General features: G+C 53.0%; 1 protein-coding gene across 3 annotated transcripts in view; it reads left to right on the top strand.

The window, feature by feature from the left end:
- The window catches only part of RPS6KA2 (ribosomal protein S6 kinase A2), a gene marked incomplete at both ends in the record, with an annotated part of 338,217 nt that overhangs the window by 315,444 nt on the left and 10,237 nt on the right, over positions 1-12,536 (top strand). For all 3 annotated transcript variants that reach the window (XM_079716506.1, XM_079716505.1, XM_079716507.1), the window contains 3 exons: positions 730-860; positions 1,867-1,992; positions 10,981-11,070. In XM_079716506.1, the coding sequence (XP_079572632.1) occupies positions 730-860; positions 1,867-1,992; positions 10,981-11,070 (347 nt within the window). The remainder of the gene's footprint in view (positions 1-729; positions 861-1,866; positions 1,993-10,980; positions 11,071-12,536) is intronic.

Here is a 12,536-nt window from a genome sequence, read left to right as displayed (position 1 = left end):
GGCACCACCCAGAATAAAGTGTGGTTTCATATGGGTCAGCCTGTCTAATCTCCGTTTTACTTCATTCTCCAACACACACACTCACCACACACACACACCTCACACCTGACACACACACACCACACATGTGCGCGCACACCTGACACACTGAACACACGTGCACAACCTGACACACATACGCCCCACACCTGACACATACACACATCTGACACACACACACACCTCACACCTGACACACACACACCACACATGTGCGCACACACCTGACACTGAACACACACGTGCACAACCTGACACACATATGCCTCACACCTGACACATACACACATCTGACACACACACACCTCACACCTGACATACACACATCTGACACACCTCACACCTGACACATACATCTGACATACACCTCACACCTGACACAGCAAACACACGTGCGCACACACCTGACACACACCGAACACACACGTGCACAACCGGACACACCTCACACTGACACATACACATGCACACATCACACAGATGCACATGTGCGTGCACACACCTGGCACACACATCTCACCTCACACATGCACACATGTCACATAGATGCACACACACTTGCACACACACATCTCACACCTCACACATGCACACACACCACACACATGCACACACGCACGCACACCTCACACACCCACAGGGACACCTCACCATGCGTGGCCGCTGACTCTCTGGCTGTTTCCCCTGCAGACTCACCTGGCGTCCCCCCCAGCGCCAACGCTCCCCATCTGTTTAGAGGATTCAGCTTCGTGGCCTCCAGCCTGGCCCAGGAGCCCTCGCAGCAAGATCCGCACGAAGCCGCAGTTCACCCCATCGTGCAGGTAATCAGCCCCCGTGGTGCAGGGCACCCCACAGAGCCCAGCTCCGCTCGCCCCCGGCAGGCTGGGGCAAGGAGGTGGCCACACTGAGGTGACCTGTGGACTGAGAGCTGCCTCAGCCGAGTTGGGGTGCACTTCCTTCACGAACTCCTCCCCCTGCCTCCCCGGGGTCATTGAGACGGTGATCTGAGCCGTGCTTCACGTTCGTCCTCAAGACAGAAAGAGTCCTGAGAAGGATGTCATCGTGGTGTGGCTGTGGCTGGAGCCCCAGCAGGGCTCACGCTTGGGAGTCTCTGCTGTGCAGAGTCGAGCCAGCACCGCAGAGAGTGGCTGGGTTTGTGGGTACCACTCCCCATCAAGACATGTAGTCTTCGGGGGGTCAGTGAAGGTGCTATTTTTATAAGGAGTTTCCCACCGTATAAATATGAGCAGAGGTAGAGAATCTCAGAGGGAATCATGACAACATTTCCTTTAAGAACCAAGTCAGGGTACAGTGGATGGCGTTGGACTCCCATGTTTCTCTCCCCAGGGGCCTCCGGGGAGACACAGCGTGTCTAAAGTGGACACTTGCTGTGGCAGTGTCCAGTGCACTGGGTGACTCTCTGCGCCCTTAGTCAGTAGGGTGAGGATGACGAGGGGGTGTCGGGGGTCAGATTCCCGATCAGACGTCGGCATCCGGACACCACTCTGGACACCAGCGTCAGAGCCGCACCCGGTCTCAGGGACGTCTGACCTCTCACCTCTCTCGGACCTTCGGGGGGAAGCAGGCAGGTCAGCCGACACAGGGTGCTGGGTGTCTGAGAACAGGGTCCTGACCCGACAGATGGGGAAGCTGGGTTGAGATCTGGAACCACTGCCAGCTAGCTCCGTGACTGTGGTCCGAGGACGCCACCACCTCCCGGCCTCCGTGTCCCCCTGTGCAAGGGCTGAAGCCTCCTTTGCACCACATTCGGTGCCCTTGCACGAGAGGCCCCTGATCGCGCTCTCTGCCCGCCCGCTCTCTCTGCAGCAGTTACACGGGAACAACACCCGCTTCACCGACGGCTATGAGGTCAAGGAGGACATCGGGGTGGGCGCCTACTCCGTATGCAAGCGCTGTGTGCACATGGCCACAGACGCCGAGTACGCCGTGAAGGTAAGAGCGGGGCACGCGGCGGCCGCACCTGCAGCTGCCCGGGCCCCAGGCCCCGGCGGGCACGCCCAGCCTCGCAGACACTCTCCCTCGGCCTCTTCTAAGCTCTGATGCGGGGCCGTTCCGTTGGCTTTGATATTAGGTCACCCGTTAAAAAACTATTTTGCAAATCCTGAATATGTTCTGCTCCAGCCGACGTGTAGGTACCGACCACCTTTAGTAACTTTCTACATAGAACACGCTGGAACAAAAGCTCTGGGCACTTAGCATTTTGGAAAATATAGGGTTGGGGGCCAGGCAGAACATTTGGGGAAGGAGGGGAAGGAGGAGGGAGGGGGAGGAAAGGAGAAGGGAAAGGAAGCTCCAGTCACCGAAACTGAAATCAAAGAAATAAATAGAATCAAATGTTTTGTAGTATTTGCAAAACCTTAAGGACAGAGCTGGTAGTTTTACCCTGAATCATGAGGAACAGAAAACAGTAACAGGGAACTTCTCTGGTGGTCCAGTGGGTAAGACTCTGCGCTCCCAGTGCAGGGGGCCGGGGTTTGATCCCTGGTCGGGGAACTAGATCCCACATGCATGCCGCACGAAGAAGCCTGCATACCACAACTAAAAGATCCCGCGTGCCGCAACTAAGACCCAGTGCAGCCTAAATAAATAAATGAATACATAAGAAAAGAATAACAACTACAGCCCAGTTTGGCACTGTCTCCACCCTGCCTTTGGCTTCTGTAATCGTTGCTAAATTAAATATTTGATCTGGAAATCCAAGATACCAGTTTCTTGCGTTTCCTGGTGCGTAAAATGTGGATGAAAGCTGAAGCGTTCTGCTAAAGTCATAATCTAATTTTTGTAAAAAGCATGAATTGTACATTCTCCCTCCAAGGGAGTGAGAGCTGGTCTGTCCACCACTCACCCACTCAGCTGACCTGCAGGCGCTTGAGAACCCAGGTCCGGCCGGTGGTGTCATGGTGACCAGACCATCCTGGCTTATCCCAAACTCATCTGGAGCACGTGACACTACCCTGCTCTTCAAAGAACTTTTGGGGACAGATGGAGCCTGTCCAGCAGACAGCCGTGTAAGAGGAGTCATTCCGTCCTTTGTGATTTTCCTAAGCTCTGAGAAGATTGTTCAAAACGGTGACGATGAAGCAATGGTCTCGTTCCATCTCACCCACGGCTCATGGCCGCTCTGTGGAAGCAGGTACACCCTCGTATCTGCTGGGATGTCTGCCCAGTGCTTCTGGCCCTGAGGAAATGCGCTGCCCCGTCAAAAAAGTCACCAGCCCCAAAAAACGCAGGCCCGTTGGTTTAGTTTTGGGTTGGGAATTTGCGGCTTTTGGGCAAGGTTATCTTGAATTCCTCAAACAAAAAAGAACGTTTACGTTGGAGGAAGGCTCAGTGTGTGGGTCCTTTGGGTCCATGGTTATCAGCCTGCCCAGTGTCTTGAACACACTGAGGAGTGGGTGACGGAAGGAAACTTCGCACGATTTAAAATTCCTGGGAGAGGGGCCTTGAGGCTGCACTGGAGCCACTGGCATGTGGGTCTGAGGTATTTCGGGATTTGGATCGTTGAGGAATTTTATTTTTCCCCATCCTTGGGAGAGTTTGTAGGGGAGCTCGGATGATGCCATTCCCGTATCCAGACGAGCCAATGGTGGAGAGGAGACCCTAGTCCTGCTTCAGACGAGAGAATTTCATTTTTACTTTAAATATATTTCACATACTTCATAAGCGTGCATAGGTATCTTAAAATTCTTTCTGCATGTGTCATTTCTCGCAGAATTTCTTTAGACAGTTTATCAGGTGACCAGCAGCAGTCCTAGAAACAATTGCGGCTTCCACTGAGCGCAAAGAAGCCCATCTAGTGTTTGGCAAGCTCGCTGACCCTGATGCCTTTCTAGAAAACAGCCTGATGCTGGGAGGTGTCTGAAAATAAATCCCCAGACAAAGGCAATAGTGTCTTATGTCTCCATATCCAGCTCTCACAAAAAGACACCATCTGAATCAGCTTTGTCAACAAGTGGCTTATAACTCAATCCCCAAAGATCAGACCCCACGATGGGAATTTCTGGGGAATTTCAGCCCCGGCCTCTCTGGCAGCAAAGCCAGGAGCTGTGGCTGCAACTGATGGAGAAAGAAAGAGGCAGGCGTCCTGTTTGTGTTTTACAAAAGCTTGAAGTTCCCCGGGTGAACGGGGCAGGTGGACGTTACAGGGATTTCCCTCATCCTCTCCGAGACTCTGGTGGGTCATAATTCATTGTCTGGAAGATGCTTGAATTACCCGAGCACAGGAAGAAGCAGCGACTTTCCAGTGAGATGAGTGCCCCGGGACCCAGGGCTGTTTCGAGGCACGTTTTAAGCTGTTCGCTGCAGGTCGCTTCCTCCATCCGAGGGCAGATTTCCTTCAAAGATGGAAGAGCTGGCAGGAGTGCCGTGGCAAAGAGTGTTTAGAATGAGCCCGTTTGCTACCCAAACTGCTGTAACCCACCTAGGGTCACTATTCTGTTCCCTTTCCAGCGTTTTCTGGGTAGAACGTAGCTGAAATGTGTTTGGGCTTTTTTCTACTCTGTATCTTGACGGGCAGCAGTACCCCGCTTACTGATGGAGGAACTGAGAAAATGCACGGCTCAGCGTGTTCTCGAATATAGCACGGAGCCAAGGGTGCCGTTCAGTGCCTTGGCTGAGAGTGGATCTGCAAAAGCCCCATTGAGATTCAGCCACTAGAGTTTAGCATCACCTCTCTGGGCCACCACAGTTTGCAAACCCAGCTCTGCAAATTCTTGGATGGAAAACAGTGTCCGTTTCATTTTGAGAGACATTCCCGTTGGTGCCTCCATCCAGCTACGGGGAGGGTTCAGGAACTTCCCCACTGAGTACAGAGCAACAGGAATAGAACAGGTCCCCAGGGGACTGTAGCTCTGTGGCCCGAGTACACGGGCTTTGCCTGAGGCCGTCGTATCAGGGTGATTTTGCCCCCCACCCCGGGGATGCTGACAGTGTCTGGATACCTTCTGATCGTCACACCTGGGGCGGAGTCGCTCCTGGTATGTGGTGTACAGAGGCCGGGGTGCTGCCCTGCCTCCTGCACAGGACGCCCGCCCACACACCCCAGAGACTCACCCAGCCAAAGTGTCTGCGTGCCAAGATTGGGAACCCCAGCCGAAAGCATAGAGTTAAAGGGGTATCTTCTGTAGATAAGTTCCAGCAGCTGGTATCCGGAGATGAGGCAGGGTTTTCGTCTCTGTTGGGCCTCTGCTCACTGTTCTGGCAGCAGGAAGGTAATGGACCAAGAGCACAGCGGCTCCCACCCTCTGTGCAGGGGCAGGAATCCAAGTGCGGTCCTTCTGAGGGGATGGCAGTGCCAGCCCTTAACGGGCAGCCTCCAAACTCAAGAGTATGGGATACAGCGGGTCTCACATTCTTGGAAATACCATTGTGTTTTCCTTTAAGTTTATGTCTGTCTTATAAGTACCTAATTTTGCACAATAATTATTCTGTCATCATATTAACTGCATTTAAGTTAAACTTAACTGATATACTTAAACCAACCTACCCCAGTATATTCCCAGGCAACAGGATTGCTGGTTTTGCATTTGCTCTCAGCTGCATATTTATGCGCAGGTCCTAAATTAGTGAGACCAATTCTAGCTACCACTTAACAAAACCTTTAGGGCAGTGCCTACATGGAATAGCGACTCAGTAGTGTGGGTTCACTCAGAGTCTGGGTCCCTAGGCTTGGTCCCTCCCTTCTGCTGTGGCAAAACACCGTCAGGCTGCCCGGGATCCTCCACCGGGAGAATCTGGCCTCAGAGGACAGGATGCTGATGCCTTCCTCCACCTGCTGGGGGTGTCCTCCCAGTTCACCTGCCTTGGGCTAGGATGGCTGAATGAGACAAACCGTGACATTCTCTCAGACACATCCCAGTGAACAGATGTGCCCTACTTTCTAAGATCTCGGAACTATTTCCATGGGACAAAATAGCTCAGGAGTCTGATGTGAAGCTCAAGTCCACCTTTGTCTTCATAGCCAGCCCCAGAGGCTAGTGGTAGGAGGTGAAAGTGTATAGGACTTTGAAATAAGCATGACATAATGCTGCATAGATGCCAAGGCATTAATGCACCTGTCATTTAAAATAAGACTGAAATGGAATCAACGATGAACTGCAGAAAGTAACTATGATAGAGTAGATTCAAAGGGGAGAGGTGTACTTGGAAGGAGAAGATAATATTCTTATTTCATGAAAGGTTCTCTACTCACTTTACAAAAATTGCACAAGGTTTCATTTTTATTTCAGTTTTAGGTCTTTGTGGCTTGACACGATCGGGTGTGTATTCTGGACACTGCCATTTGCACAAACCCCCCTCTGCAGTGGTTTCCGTCTCGCTCAGATGGAGCCCAGATCCTTGCAGTGGCCAGCAGGGCCTCACAGCCCCATTCCTGGAGCTCCTCAGGCCCCTCCTCTGTCCCCAGTCCTCTCCCACAAGGGCGACACACCCTTCTCTGAGCCCAGAAGTTTCCTCCCCAGCCTGGGTGCTGATCTCTGACCCCGATGTGGTCCTCCCCATCGTCCTCGCCTTCAGTACCTTCTTTAGGGCTTTTGTAACCCCTGACATGCTTCGCAGCTCACTTCCTGTCTCCACACCCCCGTTACGGTGCTTGGTGGTGTCGAGGACCAATGTTATTTAAGAGAGAAAATTATCGGGAGTTCCCTGGTGGTCTAGTGGTTAGGACTCCGTGCTTTCACTGCCGGGACCTGGGTTCAGTGCCTGCTCGAGGAACTAAGATCCCACAAGCTGAGCGGTGCAGCCAAAAAAAAAAAAAAAAAAAAAAAAAAAAAGGAGAGAGAGAGAAAAAAATACAACTCAGGAGCTTTTCTTCAAATTAAAAATCACCTCATCCCTTTCTTTGCCTTTTTTATTGTCCAAGTGGGCAGTACGGCTGCTCCAAAGAACATTTCTTGTCTCTAGAATGCATTTCATTCTGCAGGGACTCCCCTGTTCAGTAACCAGTTCCTTTCATTCGTTTTTACAAATTTTTTATTAACGCTTTTTCCGAGGCAGACGCAGTGCTAGGTTCCAGGCAAAAACAAACCTGTTCTCAGGGAACTCACAATCCAGCCATGTAGGGATTTTACTGATCACAGAACCAGAAGCCATAGCAAAAAGGAGAATGTCACTGAAGAATCAGAAACTAAGGGAGATTTTCTGTCGCTGTAGCCTTTCCTGTTGGCCTGTTTTATCTTCCAACATACAGACACACGCTCCTCTTCGTTCAAAGCTCCACTTGCACGTTTTCCCCCTACTTTGTCTGAGACGCTCACTCAGGGATGGATGGATATCACCAGCCATGGCCACGTTTTCCTGGAGGGAAGCACAGCTGCGTGTCCTTTCAGGAGCAGATTTTTGTGTTATTAAAGTAGCAATAGAAGCAGGTAAAAATAAAGCGAGATCCTTGAAATTGTACAAGAGTCTGTGTCATGCAGTCCTTAATTCTAGTGAAGTGTGGCTGACACACTCAAGGCTGAAGCTGGGCTGGCTCTCTCCAGAAGGAGCCCCAATTTGTATTCACAGCAGACCGTTGACAATTACATCGTGTTTCTGGGCTCATTGTCAACCAGAAAAAGCAATGGAATTGACAGATGCCTGACGTGAATAGAGCTTATTTTTAGAGGGAAAACTGATTGGCATGGAAATTTTAATTTTTTCCGGCAGGAAAACTTGGAGTCCTTTCTCTGTGCCATTTGTTTAAAGCAACTGAACAGGAGAGGGTGTCTGTTGAACTTTACAAGGGGTTCCATGCTCTACTGCTCTCGTGTCAAATGTATCGATCCTCTCGACACGTCAGCAGAAACGCCCGCCTCCGGAGGGTGTCGGGCCGGCCTGTGAGCTCAGGCCACCTCTTGTCCACCTCGAAGCCCCACGCCATTCAGTGTCTAGGAGGGGAGCCTCTGCTGGAGAGAGCTGGGGAAGAGGAAGATGGGGAAACGCAGAGACCAAAAGGGAGCGAGGAGAGTGTGTGGATGGTAGTGAAGCCTGGACCAATCCTGCCCCCGCCTTCAGCCACCGGGAATAAGGACGTACCAACACCCACCTGCACGCTTCACCTGCTGAGGAGCATCACGTTGTCTGCCATCCTTTTGTTGGGGCCAGACTTGCTTCACGGACTATGGAAATACACAGCTTGTCCAACAGCAGCCCCGTGAGAGTCTGGTTTGCCAGCCCCGTTGGGTGCTGACCTGTGGGTGGCCTCCTGCTGCAGGTGAGGACAGGTCCACCGTTCCTCCCCACTTGTGGTCCGTCAGCATCATTTGAGCATCGGCATGGAGAGAGGAGGCCTTGCGGGTGAACATGTTTGCTGAGAATGCCTCCCTCGGTTTTGCTGCATCAGCAAGATTATAAAACAATACTGTTCTCAAAATAAGGGACTCGATCAACTAGCGCTCGCTTGAACTAGAAGCCAGTCCCACAATAGCAATCCCAAGAAGTGGACCCCACGTAGAAGAAATGCCTTCCTGGATGCATCGGAACAATATGCTCGAACCACTCCCCCCCGGCTCTGCTGTACCCCACAGACCTGGGCTCTGCGCTCAGGGACCAGTCATCACACCTCACTGCTCTGTGTCTCTTCTTCCTGACCTTTCTCCCAAAACAATCCCAGAAAAAGATTTGTGGATAGAAGCTGCCAGCCTTTGCTGACAGTGATCAGGGTCAGAACGCTGGGTCTGAACAGAACTTGCTGCTGTGGGTCGGTCCCACGTTGCCCAGACTAGGAAAGGTAGCGGCCAGCTGGGCAGGTGCAGGAGCCTGTGCTCAGCTCCACTCCACTGGGGCCTCCCTTCCAGGCAGGCACCCACCCTCTCCTCCGTGCCCACTAGGGACCCCATCACCCCACCCTGCCTGCCCTCTGGCTTCCAGTCAGTTCTGCCGGGGCAGACACCACAGGAGGGAGGAGCCGCCCCTCTGGTCCCATAACTGCTCCCTCCTCCCCCTGCTCTGGGCCATCGGCATAGAGAAAAGGCTTCCTCTTTCTTGTTTATCTTGCATCCTATTCTATTGTGATTTATGCTAAAAATACATCTCCTTTATCATGAAATTTTATTTGAAAAAAAATGAATCTACCACTAACTTTTTTAAAAAACCACTAGTGATTTTAACCTTCTCAAATTGCAAAGAGATCGCAGCCCAGGGATTGAATGGCCCGGCAGGCAGCTGGGGCAGAGACGGTCCTAGAACCCTGTTGGTCAACATGTGATCCGGGCAGTGTAAGGATTTTCCCCGCGGCCGCCTAGGCGTCCACATGTTAAGCCATCCCCTCCACCACCCACTGAAGGAGCCTTTAAAAAACTCTCCTCTAGAAGGATGCATGTGTGTCGGCTTCTATCAATAACAGAAGTAATCCTGGTGTCCTAGCTAGAACTTTAGTAACAAAAGGAGGAAAGCTGTGTCAAGAAAGGAAGCTGAGACTTCCCTGGTGGTGCAGTGGGTAAGAATCCACCTGCCAATGCAGGGGGCACGGGTTTGAGCCCTGGTCTGGGAAGATCCCACGTGCCGTGGAGCAACTAAGCCCGTGCGCCACAGCTACTGAGCCTGAGCTCTAGAGCCCGCGAGACGCAACTACTGAGCTCACGAGCAACAACTACTGAGCCCACGTGCCACAACTACTGAAGCCCACGTGCCTAGAGCCCGTGTTCTGCAACAAGAGAAGCCACTGCCATGAGAAGCCTGCGCACCACAATGAAGAGTAGCCCCCACTCACCGCAACTAGAGAAAGCCTGCGCACAGCAATGAAGACCCAACGCAGCCAAAAAATAAACAAAAAGTAAATAAATTTATTTTTTTTTTTAAAAAAAGGAAGCTTGGGCTTTTCCCTTGTTGAACAACGTGTGTCATGGGGCTCACGGTCCCGGGCGCCGATGTCGTCCGAGCCTGGCAGTGGGTTTAAAACTGAGAGAAGCGCGGGCACCACGACCGTCTTCCACTGCAGTGAAGGGGCCTCAGGGCGTTGGGCGGGCAGAGCTCCAACACTGGGTCCTGTGCCACCCGAGCATTTAGTTCATCTAAAGAAGAAAGTGAGTTTCACGCAAGCCTCCACTCAGAGCCTGGGACGTGGTAGAGAGTGAAAGTGAATTTCCCTCGTACTCCAGCAGTGAAATGACTGCACATCCTCCACGTGGCGAATGTTTTGAATTTGAGTGAAACTAACGCACAAAAACGATCCTCCTCTTCTGAGTGTCGTTTCCCACACACGTGCTGTAGCCTTCGCCTGAGTGGGGTCCCCTCCCCAGCCAGCTCCATCCCGGTAAGAAGCAGGAGCTGGGGCCCAGGAAGCTATCCTCAGAGGTTTTAGTCACTATCCACCAACAGGTGACCCCCTGTCTCCAGGTGGGCTTTCATTCATGACACCCTGTGATTGGAAGCCATCTGTTTTCATGGGGTAAGAGGATTTTATCTGCCACCCTAAGCCCTGGGCTGCACGTGCCAGGAGGAGGAGACAGGAGCCAGAAGCAGCATCCGCACGTGTAAGTCACAGCGCAGCCTCAGCACGCACGCCGCTGCGGCGTCTCTTGGTGAGAACCACGCTGGGTCTCACTTTGTTGCCGGCGTGTGACCACCAAACAGAGAGAGAGACGCACAGCAGCTGGAGGCCCGCTTTGGACGGAGCAGGGGGCACAGGCCGCCAGCCCAGAGCCTGCGCTGCGAGTGGTGGAAGAGCACCTTCTGTGTTCTCGGTGGGGCCTGTGTGAGCTCCCCAAACCCACCCTTCTCCATCCAGCCCTGTCATAGCTTAAAATTAGTGTCCGGAGGCAGGTGCTCTCTTTTTTTTTAATGTCAGTCTCTTCTGCTCGTTGGGAAAGCAAGGATTGCCGTGACTTTCCAGGCAGTTGTGGGTTGTCTTGGTGGAGCCTGAGCCGGAGTGGGGGAGGGGCAGACAGGGCCCCAGCCGCGGGCGCCAGCTGGAAGCCTCACGTCCACCTCTGTTTGTTTCAGATCATCGATAAGAGTAAACGGGACCCCTCGGAAGAGATTGAGATCCTCCTGCGGTACGGCCAGCACCCCAACATCATCACCCTCAAAGACGTAAGCGCCTTCATGCAACAGCGATGTCGCTTGCGCTTTGTGGCTCTCCGGCTGGCACCAGAGGCCACCGTTGATTTGGTGCACGCTGGCTGCTCGGCTCACCAGCTGTTCCTGGCGCCCAGGAGCTCAGAGCCGGAGGGGGCTGCTGCCCAGACACCTCGGGGTCCCCCAGCAGCTGGGTAGCCCCACCTGCCGGGCCGCTTATTCACCCCTATTGATGGCACCCCACTACTCCCAAATCACAGAATGCGCACGTGTGAAAGAGGAGAGAGAGCTGGTGTGGGTTCTCACCCAGGTGTGTTTCACCTCGCTGTCACGGAGAGCGTGGGGCCCGTGAGATGGGCTCCAGCTCTGAGACTCCAGATCCGGAGCCCCTCCCAGCTTCCTTCGCTTTCCCGACTGAGCGATCTGTGGCCCTCATCCCTGAAAGAGGGGAAGGGAGCAGGGACCAGTCACGCTGGAGCCAGTTGGATGCACCTGGCAGCATCCACAGGGGCCTAGGGCTGGGCCTCTGGGGTCAGGCAGGGGAGAGAGCCTCATCTTCCTCTCCAACTCCAGAGCGATCCCAGCATCGTGAACCCCAAACCTCAAAATACTGGGGCCACCTCAGTTTCCTTCGGGCCCCACAAATGCCTGGAGTAAGAGGCCTTCCAAATGCCAAGTCAATTCTGAGGAAAGCGTGGAACAGGCCTTGTGTGAACAAAGCTTAAAGTGAAGCCCAGCCACATCCCTGTGGGTCACAGTCAGCACCCCCGCACGAGATCAGTCCCCTTGCTGTTTCCTTTGTCGTGTGTTTGCGAAGACCCGCAAACAGAAATCAGCGAATTTGAAAACTCCCGAAGAGCTCTGGCTGGGTTTGGGATGAGTGATGTCACCCGGGCACATTCTGGAAAGCAGAGCATTTGATCATAAACTCAGAAATAAATACAACAAGATCAACTTTACATCCTTTATAGAGCTCCGTGCCAGCCAGATTGTCTTAGTGATTTGTTCTGAAATCATTGACTTGGAAGCTAGAAAGTCACTGTTTTTAGGTGCTTTGCTCCATTTCTCTCTGGTTCTTCTCAGCACTTGGGCGGCCCCTCTGCTGGGCCATTGGCCTGACGGAGACCCAGAGCTTGTTGGTTTGGTTTGTCTTTTAAGTTCAGGAGATTAACGCTAGTATGACTAAAGCTCTCTTTATCTACTGCTTTTCTGAAATAAAAGCAGATCAGCCCTCCTACCTTCTCTCCTCCCGGACTCCCAGGGCTTGTCCCCCGCACAGGGCACAGCAGCGTAGAGGGCCCCCGGGGTCAGGCTCCCTACCAACCCCGGACCTGCTGGGTCCGGGCCGGCCTGTCACCCTGCTCTGTAAGGTTTGAAAAGCGCGGCCCTGGAGAACGCTGCCACCCGGGGCTGGGCCAGCGTCGCGTTGTCAGTCTCTGAACATCGCTCTCCTGGAGGCGGGGCAGTGCCAGGGTTCACTG

The sequence above is a fragment of the Hyperoodon ampullatus genome (assembly GCF_949752795.1).
Source record: "Hyperoodon ampullatus genome assembly, chromosome: 12".
Lineage (NCBI taxonomy): Eukaryota > Metazoa > Chordata > Mammalia > Artiodactyla > Ziphiidae > Hyperoodon > Hyperoodon ampullatus.
This window is presented reverse-complemented; position numbering and strand designations above follow the sequence as displayed.